General features: G+C 44.5%; 1 protein-coding gene across 1 annotated transcript in view; it reads right to left on the bottom strand.

Annotated features, from left to right (window-relative positions):
* Nucleotides 1-8320, bottom strand: part of whrna (whirlin a) — a 92052-nt gene extending 83732 nt beyond the window's left edge. Inside the window, exon 1 of the mRNA XM_053410982.1 lies at nucleotides 7574-8320. Coding sequence (XP_053266957.1) covers nucleotides 7574-8320 — 747 coding nt within the window. The remainder of the gene's footprint in view (nucleotides 1-7573) is intronic.
* Nucleotides 8321-17677: the final 9357 nt, after the last annotated feature.

Genomic DNA, 17677 nt, shown 5'->3' on the forward strand with positions numbered 1-17677 from the left:
TAAAAAGTGGATGTGACATGAAAATAAATTATATGTTCTCTACATTATATCTGAATTAGTTTTTTTCTTACATCACAGATTTGGATACGAAACAAACCGCCAACATCGCCTGGTGATTTCTGAGTTAAAGTTTTGTTTCTGTCCAATTATAGAGGAGCACTAAACCCTTCAGAGTTGTGTCCTGCTGGAATCAGACTTCAGGATATTCAGACTGATTTGGAAGAGAAGTTTGTTTTTGGATCCTCTGTCGGTACCGATGTTTGGTCCAGATTATCTCTTCAGGGCCGCCCCAATAATTATCCCAAAGGTTTGATATTTAGGGTTAAAAATCCGGTTGATTTCGTCAGCAGCTGAAACTCACATCAGCTCCAGTTAACATCTTCTTAGATATCTTCTTATCGAGACTCGTTTAGCCGTCAGCCAGGTGTGGCTCCACACCGCTCTCCATTTACACCTGCTTCCCCATCAGGTCACATGAGCAGAGTAATTTTCAGGAAATCCTGTTGTGTGTGTGTGTGTGTGTGATGCACCATTGTTTTCTAATCATGTAGTGTGAGCGTGTTTAAGATTAGAGAGAAGATTAACTGCTGATTCTCCTTCATCTAGATTTCAAAAGTCTGAGTCCAGCTTCAGTGCAGTAACGTTAACGAAGTTGAAGATTTCTCTTTATATTAAAGAAGAGCAGTCTTAAACAAACCAACCCTGTCAGTATATAAACAATGCAATGCATTGAGATATGCACTAAAGGCCATTGGACCTATTCACGCAGTGTAAAGTCAGTTTTGAGTTCACTTCACTCATAACATCGAGCAAAACAAACTTCTGTCACAACCACAGAATCATCTTCAAGCTATGAATCAATTAATATCGTCCTTTTTTAGCTTTAATGAGATTTTTTAATCTTCTTCCCACCATCTAATCAACACACCGACCATTAGCAGAGCTGCTCCAGGCCACTGGGCTCCTACTGGGAAAGTCTCCCTTCCATTTTCCATCCCTTCACTCTTTGGTCATCGCTGCGATTGTCCAAAAAAGACAGTGAACTCCTGAATTTATTTAAAAGTCATGTAGATGAGTTCAAAAACTACTTAGGATAAACAAAAGGAGACAAAAGGAAACCTATTAGTCAACAAGGTCATTCCCAGTATTTCGTAGAGTTGGAACCAATCAGATTGAGAAGTCTGATAGACTGGGAGCCTCTGGCCAATGGGGCGATAAAACTGCTGGTCATGTCGATGTTGAGGCTCTGGCTCAGGAACAGCACGATTTATGTCCCCGTCCCCGTCCCGTCCCCTGAGCGTCCAGCGTGTGTCACGGAGACGATGATAAAGGAAAGGTCTAAATGCTGAGTGGGTAGCTAACCTTGGCAGTGACTCCGGGGACCGGGGCCAAGCCGGACTATTAGGACCGGGAGGATCCCAGATGCAGCTGTAAACCCTCCACTCGTCCCGGCCGGGGCCAAAACAACAATCTGCTGCTTTCAGAGCCCGGCCGTGAATTCATCAGGAAACACAGGTTCGCTAAAGTGGAGCAGATTAAGTGGAGGCAGGAAAACAGTGGGGCTGAGTAATATGCTGCAAATAAACACATTTCGGAGACTTGTTTAAAGAAGCCAGGACTGTTGACTGGACTGGTTTCTTATTCGTGTGAGTGGGAGGAAAGTAGCTTCATTCTGGTCGAGGAAATGAGCAACGCTGCAAATAAGAGTCTGATCAGATCCGGTTGTTTGGTTGAGTCTCGAAAAAAATCCTCCAAGCTGTCGTGTCGAAGCCTCAAGTTTGATATCTTGGTTTTATTAAACCAGAAGAAACCACATGGGGGGCGGAGCCTGATTTACTGAATGAACATCAGATGTATTGAAGAAGACTTGAAACTAGAGATTGAAAAGTTTCTGGGTTTGAGCAAAATGTTATAACTTGCTATAACAATTTTTTGAAAACCTATATGTTTACACATCAAGAACAGACGGATCAACACTAATATTAATTTGCAGTCATGTTTCAATCCAAAATTCACTCTACATTTAACAGTACATCAACTCCGAAGAAGAATATCTGGCTCTTAAACTACTCTTCACAATCTAGCCGTCATTTTAAACATCTGTTATTAAGATATCAAGCTTCACTGACGCTGACTTGTCCTAAAGGTTTGATGAAGCCACATTCGTCAGGCTCTAAAAACAAAGATGATCAAGATCAAATAACTGAGTGAAAGTCCCTTTAAACCACAACAGCTAAAAAGGTTGAAAGGCCTCATGAAGCTGTAGAGTTTGACATCATCCTCCCCATCACACACAGCTGGATACTGAGTGGGAGCAGAGGTCAGTTGAGGTGAGGACTTTGTGTCACATCTGGATTCATCAGCAGGATCCAGACAGCAGCTTATTCAGAGGTGACATCTCATCTGTCACCCCCGCCACAGGCTCAGAGTCACTGAGCTGGTCACAGACTTATTACAAGACTGTAAATTGACTTTATCGGAATGAATAAAATCCATCGATCACATCAATCAACCGATAATCCATTGAAAAGTGAAGAAAACAGGTTGTTTAACATGGTGGGAATGAATCAGCTCTAACGATCTTCACAGAGCTTCATCTCAGACCCTGATCGTTCCAACGCCTTGAATGACACGTGTTCTACAAACTGTGCTCAGCGGGGTTCAAGGCTCCCATTGGCTGAGTGTGTCAGAGGTGTTGTGTTGCTCAAATCAGAGGCATCACAAAGACGGAGCACACACACACAGGATTCTAAAGTTCTCCTCAAACGTGGCAGCTGCTGCTTGATGCTCACATCAGCTGAAGAGTCTGTAACAACCGGTGAAAACACTCGTGAAAACATATATTAACAAATAAAGTGAATGAAGGATGAAGTCTCTGCTCTTTTGTATCGAGAAAGAGAAAGAAAAGAAAACATCTCTGTGAGAGGAACTTGAGCGAACTCTCTGATACAGTCTGAGGAATCGATATCCTGGCTCCGCGGATAAGACACGGCTTTAAATGTGGAGGGAATTGATTGGAAATATGTGGTTGGTTAATGCCCTCATTAGTATTCTCTGGACGCGGCTTGAGATCACGTTCGATACGAGGCGCAGGAGCGTTCTGCCGCGGCCTCGTGAAGCGATTTAGTCCGAGGAACCGATTTAGAGACGCCGCCCGAGACAAAAGTAGAACAATGATCTTTACGCTTCATCACGGGAGTCGATAAATAACCACGTAGGAAGACATCGGGTCGGGGAGCTTTCCCTCAGGGAGGAGAGGGACTCGGCTCCAGAGTGCTCGGATCGGATGTTGACAATTAAACGAGAAGTTACTCATTGTGTTTTCATTGTGTGGGTTTTGTCATTGTGTTGTTCCCTTTACAGTGCCTTGCATAAGTATTCACCCCCTTTGGACTTTTCTACATTTTGTCATGGTATAACCACAGATTAAAATGTATTTCATCGTGAGTTTATGTAATGGACCAACACAAAATAGTGCATCATTTGGAAGTGGGGGGAAATATTACATGGATTTCACAATTATTTACAAATAAAAATCTGAAAAGTGTTGAGTGCATATGTATTCACCCCCTTTACTGTGAAACCCCTAACAAAGATCTGGTGCGACCAATTGCATTCACAAGTCACATTTGCAAGTCACATAATTAGTAAATAGGGTCCACCTGTCTGCAATTTAATCTCAGTATAAATACACCTGTTCTGTGACGGACTCAGAGTTTGTTGGAGATCATTACTGAACAAACAGCATCATGAAGACCAAGGAGCTCACCAAACAGGTCAGGGATAAAGTTGTGGAGAAATATGAAGCAGGGTTAGGTTATAAAAAAATATCCAGAGCTTTGAACATCTCTCTGAGCACCATAAAATCCATCATAAGAAAATGGAAAGAATATGGCACAACCGCAAACCTACCAAGAGGAGGCCGTCCACCCAAACTGAAGAGTCGGACAAGGAGAAAATGAATCAGAGAAGCAACCAGGAGGCCCATGGTTACTCTGGAGGAGTTGCAGAGATCCACAGCTGAGGTGGGAGAATCTGTCCACAGGACAACTATTAGTCGTCTACTCCACAAATCTGGCCTTTATGGAAGAGTGGCAAGAAGAAAGCCATTGTTGAAAGGGATCCATAAAAAATCCCGTTTGGAGTTTGCCAGAAGCCATGTGGGAGACACAGCAAACATGTGGAAGAATGTGCTCTGGTCAGATGAGACCAAAATTGAACTTTTTGGCCTCAATGCAAAACGCTATGTGTGGCGAAAACCCAACACTGCCCATCACTCTGAGCACACCATCCCAACAGTGAAACATGGTGGTGGTAGCATCATGCTGTGGGGATGCTTCTCTTCAGCAGGTACAGGGAAACTGGTCAGAATAGAGGGAAAGATGGATGGAGCCAAATACAGGGAAATCCTTGAAGAAAATCTGATGCAGTCTGCAAAAGACTTGAGACTGGGGCGGAGGTTCATCTTCCTGCAGGACAATGAGCCTAAACATACAGCCAGAGCTACAAAGGAATGGTTTGGATTAAAGAATGTTAATGTCTTAAAATGGCCCAGTCAAAGCCCAGACCTCAATCCAATAGAGAATCTATGGCAAGGCTTGAAGATTGCGGTTCACATACGGTCTCCATCCAATCTGACTGAGCTTCATCTTTTTTGCCAAGAAGAATGGACAAACCTTTCCATCTCTAGATGTGCAAAGCTGGTAGAGACATACCCCAAAAGACTTGCAGCTGTAATTGCAGCGAAAGGGGGTTCTACCAAGTATTGACACAGGGGGGTGAATACTTATGCACCCAACAGATATCAACTTTTTTGTTCTCATTATTGTTTGTGTCACAATAAAATTTATTTTGCACCTCCAAAGTACTATGCATGTTTTGTTGATCAAACGGGAAAAAGTTTATTTAAGTCTATTTGAATTCCAGTTAGTAACAGTACATAATGGGAAAAAGTCCAAGGGGGGTGAATACTTATGCAAGGCACTGTATATGCGTGTTGTGGCCTCGCAGCCTATGAGGATGTGTGTTTGCCTTTGCAGTGGCGTTGTCACATCTGCATTCGTGCTCCCGTGAGACGCCTTGGCCACAAAATAAAAACAACACAAAGACGAGGCCCACTGAACAAAAGAGCAGCTCAGTTATCCAGAGGATCCAAACAGGACAAAGGACGACATAAGAACCTTAATATCACTAAGCCTGAGAGCCCCTAGAGGCCGTGTTGGGGATTGACTGGAGGCAGGAGATCACCTCAGAGCTGAACTCTACATTAAGTGAATTACTGAAGTCCACACAGGAACAGATAACAGCATGAATTACTTTTTCAAGATCACAGAAGGTGAGAGAGAAGTTCCTCTGAGCTCTAATCCACGGTTTCCAGCGAGAACACACCACTGACCTCTTAACTACAGACAATCTATATCCAAAGAAAGCAGCTTATAGATATGCGACAAGTTTGGTGATTATTTATTCTTACTGATAAATAGTGATTGAAGTGCAAACCAGGGTTTTCCTGGGTCGATGAAAGTCACAACCTTGGTTATCTCCACCCCGGGAGGTTATGTTCTCACCCCTGTCTTTTTGTCAGTTTGTTTTTCACTAGGATTACACAAAAATACTCAGTTATCCACAAAACTCTATTAAAAAAATTGACCCATTCAGTTTTGGAGCAGACGAGGCACAGGGCCAGGTATTTAGTTTCACTTTCTTGAGCATTTCCAGGGTGTTTACTCCACATTTTCTCCATTTCCACAGAGAATAATTCACGGATCTTTACGACAGAAATCCGGCACATTAAGGGGACTGATAGTTATGAGTGTGTCCACTTTGGTGCAGCTTAATGGAATTTACGGGGACAGTTGGTACTTGGAGGTGGTGTGAGCTCTGCTGAGTGTCTTTGGAGTTTCTCCTTCATTTGTCAAAGTCTCAGGGAGATTTAAATCTGTTTTTGGCCAAGAGGCTGGCAAAGGAAGATTGCCAGGCAACAATATGGATATAATATACAACTAGAGTGGCACACACCTGCGCCAAGGCCCGACAGTCCTCTTAAATTCAGCCAGGCTGCACCAAATTGTGCAGAATCAGCAGAAGAAGAGTTCCCTAATGGTGCCCGTTTCTTTCACGATCAGAATCTAAGTTTCGTGGAAATCGCTCCAGTAGTTTTTGTGTCATTTAGCTTTAAAAACAATCAGAGAGGGGGTGGAAACATAACCTCCCCGGCTTAGCTGACGAGGAACTAACAGGTATCCATTTCTAATTAAGTGAAACCAATAAATAAAGCTCAAAAAAGCATTAGGGGAGTGTTTTCCTCCGGATCCTTTACAATTGATTCGACCTTTGTTAACAAACGATGAATCCTGGGACATGAGGATTCCACGTTCCGCCTCCAGCCCGAGCAAATATAAGAGAAGGAGCTGAAAGGGGAAAGGGAAGATTAATTTTCAGCTCAATGAACTGGCTTGTAAAAAGCGAGGACCTTGCAAGGCCTCCGTCTAAATCAATCTGCAGTGTACACAAATCAGACATGCTCCTTTATCACCTCATTTGCTAATAGGCTTTCTTTACACTCACTGGCATTCACAGTGGTGCAAAGGGCTGAAGTGGTACCAGTTCTTATTCTTAGTGCCGAGCAGTGGAGCCACTATCCACACACATACAGAGACACACACAGACACACACACACACTGCACTATGGTTACCAGCTGCTGGGAAGGTGTCTAGTTACCTGCCTGCTTAACATGCAAGCAGCAACACAATTCATCCTCCTTCACAACTCGTTGGCTCCGAGAGGTCAAGTCTTCGACACTGAGGCCAAATGGATATGAGGCAGGAGCTGATTATACACATGAGATACAGTAGAACAACAAAAATTGGTTTGGCCCGGAGTCGGCCCACACTGAGCTCTGACACCCGGAACATAAACCACCTGGGCAGTCGGCTCCTGTTTGCCAGATCTGGGCCACAAGTGAGCCAAAGCAATTTTCCCTGGAGTCTAACTTTAGACTCATGTCCATTTTGTCTTGGTCAGAAGTGGCACATCATTGCCTGAAGTGTCCACATCCGTATACTGCCTGGTGCCGGCTCACAACATCAATATCTCAAGGCAAGTTGGGGTCAAGACCTCACAACATCCGGCCTCGTCCTTTTCTTGAAGAGCCAACTCAAAGAGTCAAAGCACGTCGTTGTACTCAAAGACAAACTCAGCAGTCCAGGTACTTCACTGTAGTTTTCTTTCTTGCCATACAAAGCAAACAATCAAAATGAGTTTGGTGATCTAGTAAATACTATACAAACCATTCAGCCAATCAAAAGCCAGGGCTGTGTCCCATTTGGTCCCAGTCAAGCCTCAGAGCTGAAATGATGATGTGAAACTGCCTATTTCTAACAAATCAAGTGTTTCGGATTATAATTTGAAACAAATATTTAAGGAATGGCTCCAACAAGAGAGAAACCCAACAGTTCCCATAGTGATTAAACACTTTTGAGAAGAAACTCCTTTAAACCAACAGAACCATGTGCCTCGACCGGTGGTGAGTGCCGAACAGATGGAGGATAGAGCATCGTGCATGGAACTCACCTTCACTGCCTCCGCGTGGGTGACCTTCTCAAACACCTTGTCGTTGACCCTCATGATCTGGTCCCCGATGCGCAGACCCTCCTTCTCCGCCAGGCTCCCGGGCTCCACCAGCGACACGTAGATCCCGACCCCGTGCTCCGAGCCGCCGCGGATGCTGAAGCCCAGGCCCTCGTTGCTCTTGTGCCGCTTCATGCTGACCTGCCGGATCTCCCCCGGCGGCTCGTGGATGAAGTTCCTCCCGAGCAGCGGCACCAGCGGAGACGTCCCGTCGCTGCTGGTGCTGAAAGTGTCCGGGGACCCCCGCAGCGCCACCTGGAACTCCGCGGGGTTGCTCGGCGAGAAGTGCCCAGGAGGTGGAGTGGGGCTGGCGCTGGGGAAGTCGCCCGGCGGGGGGTCGCCGGTGCCATTGCTCGCCGCTAGATCCGCCTTCAGGTAGAGGCCCTCCGAGGTGTACTGCTCGAAGAGGAGCTGGTCGGAGCGGGGGATGACGAGCCGCAGCAGGGGCAGGAGCTGCCGCTTGCCGGGCGCGTTGAGGATGACGTTGAGGGTCTGCACCAGGTCGTACACGTTGCGCTTGGAGTGGTACACGTTGAGGCAGTGGATGAACTGCTCCCTCTCCGAGTCGCTGAGCAGCAGGTTGAGCGCGTTGTGCAGCTTCCTCACGTTGGCCGACAGCGTCCGCGCGCTGGAGGCCACCGAGTTGGCGGAGGAGCTGAGCGACATGCGCTCCAGGTCGGTGCTGCTCATCCTAGCGGCGCGGCCGGGACGCGGCGCCACACTGCTGCGGGCTTCAGAGAGCGATGGGACCGGGCATTACGCGCGGGCGGTGCGGGGCTTGGCATCACGACCACTGGGGGACGCGCGCTCCGGCCGCATCCATGACCGCTTCCCCCCCTCCACCCACCCACCTCTTTCACTTACAATTCCGCCGATAGATCCGAGAAATGCGCAACTTCCACAAGTCCGACCGATCCACGATCACAGTTTACAAATTAACCAGCACTTACCATCATTTAGAAATCATCTCGCTAATTGGATTCTGCAAAACTTCGTGTGCGTAACGGTGCGTAAGAGCCTCGTGCCGCTCCGTCAGAGCTTATCCGCAGGTCAGGTGTCCGCCTCCCCGACAACACGCTCCCGGGCCGAACCAAACCGAGCCGAGCCGAGCCAGGAAACTACTTCCACTCGGTTACGCACGAAATCCAAGAAGAAAACCCAAACAATCCCTGGACGCAGAGAAAGAGAAAACTTGTGTTTATCCTCCCGCGGTGCGTCCGGAGGAGCTGCTCGTATCCTGCCCACGGGTCCAGTTCCAGATGAAGTTCGGAGGAGGACCGGTTCCTACCAAGCTGGACTCCTCCGGTTCGGTGGTGTTCCTACGATCCGTTGAAAGTGGAGGTGACCCGCGGCTCCTCCTCTGCTCCTCCTCAGTTTACTACAGAGACTGAGGAGCGCGACAGATCCTCCACCTCCTCCTGCAGGAAGTGACGCAGCAGCGAGCAGCCAATGACAGACGGCACAGACACGACCGCGACCACGTTACTAAAAATAACACATTGATGTTATGGATAATTATTTCATCTTAGAGTTTTCACATGTGCAGAACAGTAGAAATTATTAAACAAAACCCCAAATACAATAAAACACAGACACCATAAATACTAATGATATTAATAACAAGAAGACACAATTGTTTTGTAATATGCAACAATAAATTATCCTCATTAAAAACACATTAGCGCAACAACCAATAACAATGTAAGGATAGCGTCAACAAGAGGAGGAGGATAAGGAGGGAGAAAGAAGAGGAAGCAGAAAATAGAAAGAAGAACAGGAAAGAAGATGGTGAGAAAGAGGAGGGAGAAAGAAGAAAGAAGAAAGAAGAAGATGAAGAGGAAAGAAGAATGAAGGAAGAAGAAAGAAGAGGAAATAATAAGGGATGAAGAGGAGGAAAGAAGGAAGAAGGAAGACACGGCAAGAGGAAAGAAGGAAAAATGAAGAAGAGGAAATAAGAAGGGATGAAGAAGAGGAAAGAGGAAAGAAGGAAGAAGAGGAAATAAGAAGGGATGAAGACGAGGAAAGAAGGAAGAAGGAGGAAGAGGAAATAAGAAGGGATGAAGAAGAGGAAAGAAGGAAGAAGATGAAAGAGGAAAGAGGAAGAGGAAAGAAGGAGGGAGGAATAAGGAAGAAGACAGAAGACAGAAGAAAGAAGAAAGAAGAAAGAGGACAGAGGAAAGAAGGAAGAAGGAAGAAGAAAGAAGAGGCAAGAGGAAATAAGGAACAAGGAACAAGGAACAAGGAAGAAGACAGAAGAAAGAAGAAAGAGGACAGAGGAAAGAAGGAAGAAGAGGAAAGAAGAGGAAAGAAGAAGGAAGGAAGAAGAGCAATTATAAAGGAGGAGCTGGTTATTATCAATCCTCTTCCTCCATGTCGATTTAATTTGATGTTCACAATGAATCTGTGTCATCTGCGACATTATTGATGAATCTATAATTTCTTTGAGATCAATGGAATTATCATTTAATCAGTGAATTATCATAGAAGCTAGAACAAATTGTGTTAACAGAACTCAAAGTGATTTATTTGTTGTCTGTGTGTAGGAGCAGAGGGAGGCTGTGTACATACGTGTGCACATGTGTGTGTTTGTGTTTGAAGTTGACTGATGGCAGCAGTTAGGAGACGTCACCGCTGGACACTGGACACGCTACACAACAAGAGAGACAGACAGAGAGTGAGACAGAGAGTGAGACAGAGAGTGAGACAGAGAGTGAGTGAGTGATTTGGAGAACAAGAGAGACAGAAGGACAAACACAAGGGGAGGGAATGGACACAGTGAAATCTGCACGAGCGTCCACGCGGCCCGAGGATCTGGTGCTTTTAATGAGTTTTCAATTTAAACTGCAGAGACTGATGGAATCCAGGGTGAAGATGAATTATCTCATAATGTGTTAATGCAGAGACGGCCTCTCTCAGCTGGAACATCAGTATCTGCCTCTGACTGTGTGATATCTGCTCCATGGAGCCGATCAGACCGGAGCCCTGAACCTCCAGAGAAAAGATTCTCCTCAACAGCAAAGTGGAAACGAGCGAGTGGACACGTTTCATGGTTAACTGGTCGCTCTGCAGGTTTAACGAGGCTTGAACACTGCAGATAATCGACTGTGACGGGTCACGAGGGCCAGATCGGCCGAGTCGTCACTTTTCATCAAATTTAAAGATAATTAAGTCTTTAACACGTGGAAATAAATAAATAAATCCAGTCGTGGTCAAAGCTGCAGCAGCTGATTTATCTGTAAATCATCACAAAGATGTCAGTCAGAGTCAGATGGTGGGATATTTGAGCATCTTTCAACCAATGGACGAGAGGACAGCTCTTAAAGGTGAAGCCAAATCATCTCTATTGCCCCCTGCTGGCACAATTCAAATGATGCACCTCCTCCATGTTAGCAGATTGGACGTGGACGGAACTAAACTCATCATATCACTTTTTCTCAAAGATGATGTTGGCTGTTTTAAGTTGTTCTCATCATACTGATGTATATTCCAGTGTTCATGTTCATTAATGGTATTCAAGTGTCAGAAATAGAGTAAAGGTCAAAGCGTTATCCTCAAATGAATTTGTGCTTTTATACGAATTTGCAAAGGAAAATAAACAAATATAGAAAAACAGCAACTATGAAATAAAACGTACATAAAGGCAACTGAAGTAAAAAGTTTAATTCTTGAATGAAATACAAGTAAAACACACCAAAGCAACACTTTTATCATTTATGTTCAATCAGACCAAAACCCACATCTATGTATGTTTCAGATCTGAGCGTCTGGAGCTCAGATCTGAAACATACTATAATGAAATGTGTCGCTAATATGGAAACAGCTTATGTCCAAGTTCACGTCCTGGTCATGTGACATCATGAGAAACGTCCTAAACCCACGAGAGGGTCTGAGATCCTCAGGCTGGAGGGAGGTGACACCTTCACACGGGACTCACACCTCACACAACGCTGAGCTTCTCCCGGTGATTAACTTTAAAATAAAACCTGGTCTATAGAGCTGAAGGGACGAGAGCTTCATTCAGAGACTCGCTGCTGCGCTGAGACATTTAACTGATAAGGATTAAGTGTAATTACTTCCTCTTCACGCGGGAGGAGCCACGGATTTAACGTTTTGAAATATATTTTATGCAGAATTGTGACAAGGACTCGACGGTGAGAACTAAAGCTCAGGTGATTCAATTAAAGCTTAAAGCCTCTGTGTGAAGTCTCATATTTAATGCCACGTAATTGGGAGAGTGTCTGAAACATTGACATTCAACCGTTTCCCCATCAGCCTCCATGGAGACTTCTGTGACTTGTAGTGTAAAGGCAGCTTATCATTGACTTACAGCTGCTGCAGCTGCACACAGACATGGAGATGTAGTGGAAATCCAACTGAAGACACGAGAGGAACATGAGGAAAGACAAGGAAACCAACAGAAACATGTGAGGGACAGACATAATGTGAGACACATCAGGACATCAGTGTCTTCTGAGGTTGTTTCCCTTGATTCCACTGACCTAGACATTTTTAATTTGTACAGAAATGAGCTGATGTTGTATCTATCGTATAGTTGCTTATCTGTATTTTCATATTTTTTCCAATTTGATTTGAAAATATAAATCTTAGAAAAGGGTAGTGATGTATATTTGTGTTTGTTTATGTTAGTGAACACATCCTGGTTTGTGAGATGTGATTGAAGCCAGAGGTTCTTTCAGCTTCGTTTTATTTATTGCAGGACTTTGAAAGGTCGGAACCGAAATCCACACAAATGTCAATAACAAAAACTTTCAGCCTTTAAAAGCCCGAAGACCCAAACTTTCTCCAATTCCAACCAGATATTAGAAATAAGGAAATCTGAATAACTAAACCCACTCATCTCTGTGGAGGCCGCGGTGTCACACATCATGTGAGATATTTAAAGATGGTGGTAGAGCCATTTGCACTCAGCTCCTGATCCCTCAGCCTTCTTCTCACTGGGTCTGTGAGTGATGATTATTTGAGAAGCTGCAGTAACAGTTCACTCACAGACAGTTTACACAGAGGCAGCAGACTTCAGGCCCGTCGCTGAGCTCGCTGCAAACGAGGAGTCGGACGATCTGCAGGGAGGAGACTGGACATCGATCACGAGCTGGACAATCTGCAGATTCACATCAGAGCCGCTCGCCCTCGCTGCCGCTCGCCCTGAGACGGAGAATCTGCCAGAACCGAAGTGCAGACAGCCGTCGCTCTGCTGCTTCAGGATGTGCAGAGTCATGGGTTCACTCCTCACTTCAGATGATGGAGTCTCGAACTTAAAATAAAAATGAGGTTTTCTTGACAACAGAGAAGTTTATTTCACCAGAAACTGCACTTTTGACCTTGCAGCATCGGACGTGATGAAAAGTAAACTGTACAAGAAGTTTATTTCTTTAAAGCTGAACATAAAGAGTGTGCTGGAAAGAAGTGACCCTCAGGGCCACCGTATTAAATTGAAGAAAAACACAGTCTATGAGCAACAAGCTGAGGAAAGAAATAAAATGCTCCGGCTGATTTTGTAAATGTAAAAGCTTATTTTGCGATGATATTTTGCAAAGAAATGCAGGATAAGTTAATTGTATAATTTAAAAATGTACTGAAATGGCTGAATTTGATGTGAATATGTTATTAGTGAGATAAACTTCTCTCACCAGCGTGTAAACACTGATGAACAATAACGTCTCTGTGTCCTCCCACTCTGAGGGAGCAGATTATCTGAGGAGATATTCGTGAAACAGATTTCAAAGTAACTAACAAAGATGATTTTGTCGGCCGGGGAGCGGAGCATCTTCATCTTCTCATCCTTCAATCCCCCGGCCTCTCCTTTAATTTCTCATCTGAGAGACCACAGGAGTGGAGGCTGACATTTCTCTGATAGATAACAGCCTGCGGCTCCGAGCTGGAGCCAAGGTCTCCGGCTGCTCGGATGAATATCCAGCTCTCGAGTGATCGGAGGAGTCGTCCATGGATCACCTACCTCCAAGGAGGAGGAAGGAGGGGGGAGGAGGAGAGAGAGGAGGGAGGAGGGAGGAGGAGGAGAGAGAGAAAATCCACCTCACCAGGTTTCAGACACAGAAAATAAACCTAACAATATCCCCTCTGCATTTAAAACAGCAGGGGTTAGATACTCTTCCCTGCTGATTGGGCGACACCTTGGACACGCCCACCAAACGAGAGAAAACGTGAATCGAAACCCGACGAACACGGTTTTGAGGAAACACGTCGTTCAAACGAGGAACCGCAGAAAAAACGTTTTTGAGATCGAACGAACCCCCAGGGGAAGTGATAGGTTAGAATGGGTTGAACAATCACAACAGAGAGGATCAGCTGGCCAATCGGAGCAGGGGGCGGAGTTCTTAAAGAGACAGGAGTTAAGTGTTTCAGACAGAGGCTGAACAGAGGATCTGCAGCAGTGGACAGTCTGAGGAGAGTGATGTTTTCTGAACATCAGAGCATGTCAACTTTTTTAAGTAATGACACAAATTTAAATGATCAACCTGGAATATGAGCAGAATATATCTTCTTCAAAATATAGGTCCCATGATCCATGTAAAGGAAACGTCTCTCAGCTTCAAGTCAAACCTTCGATCGCACACATTCCTGAACTCATGCAGCCGGCGAAGTCTCACGATGTGAATACAGAGCAGAGAAACTGAAAGAATCATCAGACTCTTTCAGACCAGTTTGTTGACAAAAAGCTAAGCGAGTCTCGTTTTAATCCGTCCCTCAGGCAACAATTAGTCTGAGAACTTATTCTTCATATCCATTGGGGGTAGACAGAGACAGAGAGAGAGAGAGAGAGAGAGAAAGACGCAGGTTTGAGCCCCGGGCTGAAAGTCTCAGAGCTGAACCGAGGACCACTACACCGCTAACACACAACATCCCTCAGGTTAACTGCAGCAACACAAACCTGAGAAACACCCACAGCTAATTATGCACCGAGGATTTAAAGGGTGTTGGATTATATTTGGAGTCTGAAACCATCTGGCAGCCGCAGTAAATCCCACTCTGTGAAACTACAGAGACCAGAACAGGATCGATGCAGGAATCCGGCTGCTTGCAGAGAAGCGAGGGTCTTATTGACTCAGAGGTTTACTGCAGGTCGGTCAGAATTATGCTTCTTCACAAATCCATTATTTCTCATGATTGGATTTGTCCATATTCACATTCATGAAAGACACAATCTGTAATTATTGATAACACAACAGCTCCCGAGCAGAAGTCGAAACACAAGGTGGTAGAGTCAGATGTCTGCATCAGACAAAGTTTACTAAAGGTTAGATTCCACAGATGAATGAATAAATCAAGTTTGACATCGTTAAACACAACAAATAAGAAAACACAAAAGTAATTAACTAAAAAAATCTACAAAACATAAGGAAAACTTTGTGGTAGATGTGCGATAGATTATTTGTGTTATTATTCTTGTCTCATCAGTCAATTGTGAAACACAACAGATCAGTGCAAATAAATTACTGAATAAATCTTACAGAAGAAAAGAAAAGTTAAGAAACAGACGATTCTTTAACGTTGCATCATGAACTCTGAACTTTCTCCCTTCCACTGCTGATCGTCTCCTTCCTTCGACATGAAAACATTTTCCTGGAACACATCTGTAACCTCTGCATTCATTAGGATCATTAGTGGGGGGGCTTCTGCTGCCCCCTGGTGTTGGAAGGATCAACACATCAGGCCACAGGTGAGATCGATGACAAAAAATCAACCCGACACAAGATACAGTACAAAACCTTCGCTGGAGACCTTTATTTAAAAACTTAGTGGACAGGAAAATACTTTGCACTGGGAGACCGTGACACAACTGGACTCACTGGTGCTCTGTACAGTGGATGTGGATTAGATTAATGACAAATAACTTAACAATTCAGCTTGATGAGTGCAAACCTACATAAGGAACTGATAAAACCTCGTAAATCATTAGTTTGTGCAGAAAAGTGGAAAAACAATTTAAATTAAACACTTTTTTGTACATGTTTCTTAAATTAGATGATGGATTATTGACTTTTTGTTCCTAATATTGAATATTATTGATCCTGGTGTTTGGCCCCTGACTCGAGGAGCCAGGAAACAACCAGCATCCGTTTGAATAGCAGAGCTGTCGTGTGGCTCTATGGCTTAGATCCAAATTACCTTTAAAATAATGTGGTTTTTGATCCACAGCAGAGAAATTAAATCCTCTACCTGTTGAAAGAAAAAGCGATTACCCAGCCAAATGTCTTTTAATTATTCAAGGTGTTAGAATCGGCCGTGAAACCAACTTGAATATGAAATGTCAGGTTGATTTAAATAGTTTCTGTGGGAGCTCAATGAGTCATTTATCTGTTGTGTTACCATCAGTCGCAAAACAATAAATCTGTGACAGAGATGAAGCAGAATATTTAGAGTGAATGTGAAGAAGCTGCAGGTTCCACTGGAGACTGTGACTTTCATGTCATGTGACTTGGGACAAACGCATTTCCCAAGTCATTAATGCAAAATCATCCCAACACGGTAAAATCCAAATGTGCCACAGTTGGAAAAACAACTTTTTTTATCTTTTTTTAACCCAGAGCCGAATCTGCTCGAGCGTCACAGATAAATTCTCCGTGAGTGAAACTGTCTGAATTCAAGTCGCACACAAAATGATTTTCATATTTTCACGGAGTTCGATGACAATCAGGAAGTGACAGAGTGACGCCGGCCTCATCCTCTCGAGCGTGGAGGTTCCTGACAGATTCAGTTGAGATGGTTTTGTGCTCATCAAGATCGCATCAGATGTGAGTCAGAGTCAGAGCTACAGCATCTGCAGAGCTCACTCAATAAACACAGAAAAACATGAGACTGAACTGTGATCAACGCTCTCACATTCACATACTCAGCCTAAAAGTGTCCTGTCAAACTTTTCACCGACAGAAACAGGAGGACGATTGGTCTCAAGAAACCATGAGACCTCTTCTTTAACACACAGGTGAAGGCAGAACCATTTATGAAGGAAATAAATATAAGTGTGGAAACGTACGAGAGCTGCATCACGTAGAGCTCACAAATCAGCCGACACACAGGTTTGATTCAGTAGACAAGTTAGAAACCATTTACTCATTCAGAAATATGTACACCCATGTTTGTTTGTCAGCAGCAATACAAGAACAAAAACCAACAAAAGCATAATTTACATTTCAGGCACAGCAGAGCGTTGGCACGTGTCGAGCTCCTTCACTGAGGACGCGGGGGGGGGGGGGGGGGGGGTATGGCTCTGTGCTGGACAGCGTCCACGGAATGAGGAGCGGAGGACGGGGTCGTGACCTTGTGTCCTGAATCGAGACGCACATCCTTCAACGTGAGCACGTGGAACACCAGAGCTCCGGCGCCGCTCTACTTCACATTTTGACGGGAAATGTGCGACTGCTCAACAGCGATGAATCAGAGTCCCTCGAGAAGGAAGAAAACAAATTCCACACGACTTCCCCTCTGAGACAAGTCGCCTGTGAACAGAGGATGAATGAGCGTCGCCGTGTTTATCGTCCCCGACACAGGAAATGATGACTTTGTTCATTTTGTGATCCGACTTCACAGCGACGGCAGATTCAAGGCTGCACGGCGGCCTCACATAATTCTTCTGTATCTGATTTAAAACAAAAAATGGATTTAATGAAACTCAAGACGGGACTTTAATCTTAGTTCCTCTGGGACAAAATGGCAACATCCCCTCAAAAATTTAACAGAACAAATGTTTACATTCAATAATAACACCAGGTGTCATCTTGTTACAGACCTGAAATCACTCAGGACTGATTTAATCATCAAACTATTAAATACCTTTCACCTTCAAACTTTTATGACATTTCCCGATTTCGATAGAACAACCAGATTTCCCTTTAAACTGTGAGTCGTCTTTTGGTGTTGAAACGATTCCTGCTACATGTGGAAAATGATCCAACACGTGATCGATCTGAGGTGCAGAGATTTCTGGGGGTTCACAAATCTTCTTAATCAAGAGAAAACTACAATTCGAGTCCGTTTTAATCTAATTAAGACACACGTGAGGTATTTGGA

The sequence above is a fragment of the Pleuronectes platessa genome, chromosome 19 (genome assembly GCF_947347685.1).
Source record: "Pleuronectes platessa chromosome 19, fPlePla1.1, whole genome shotgun sequence".
Taxonomy (NCBI): domain Eukaryota; kingdom Metazoa; phylum Chordata; class Actinopteri; order Pleuronectiformes; family Pleuronectidae; genus Pleuronectes; species Pleuronectes platessa.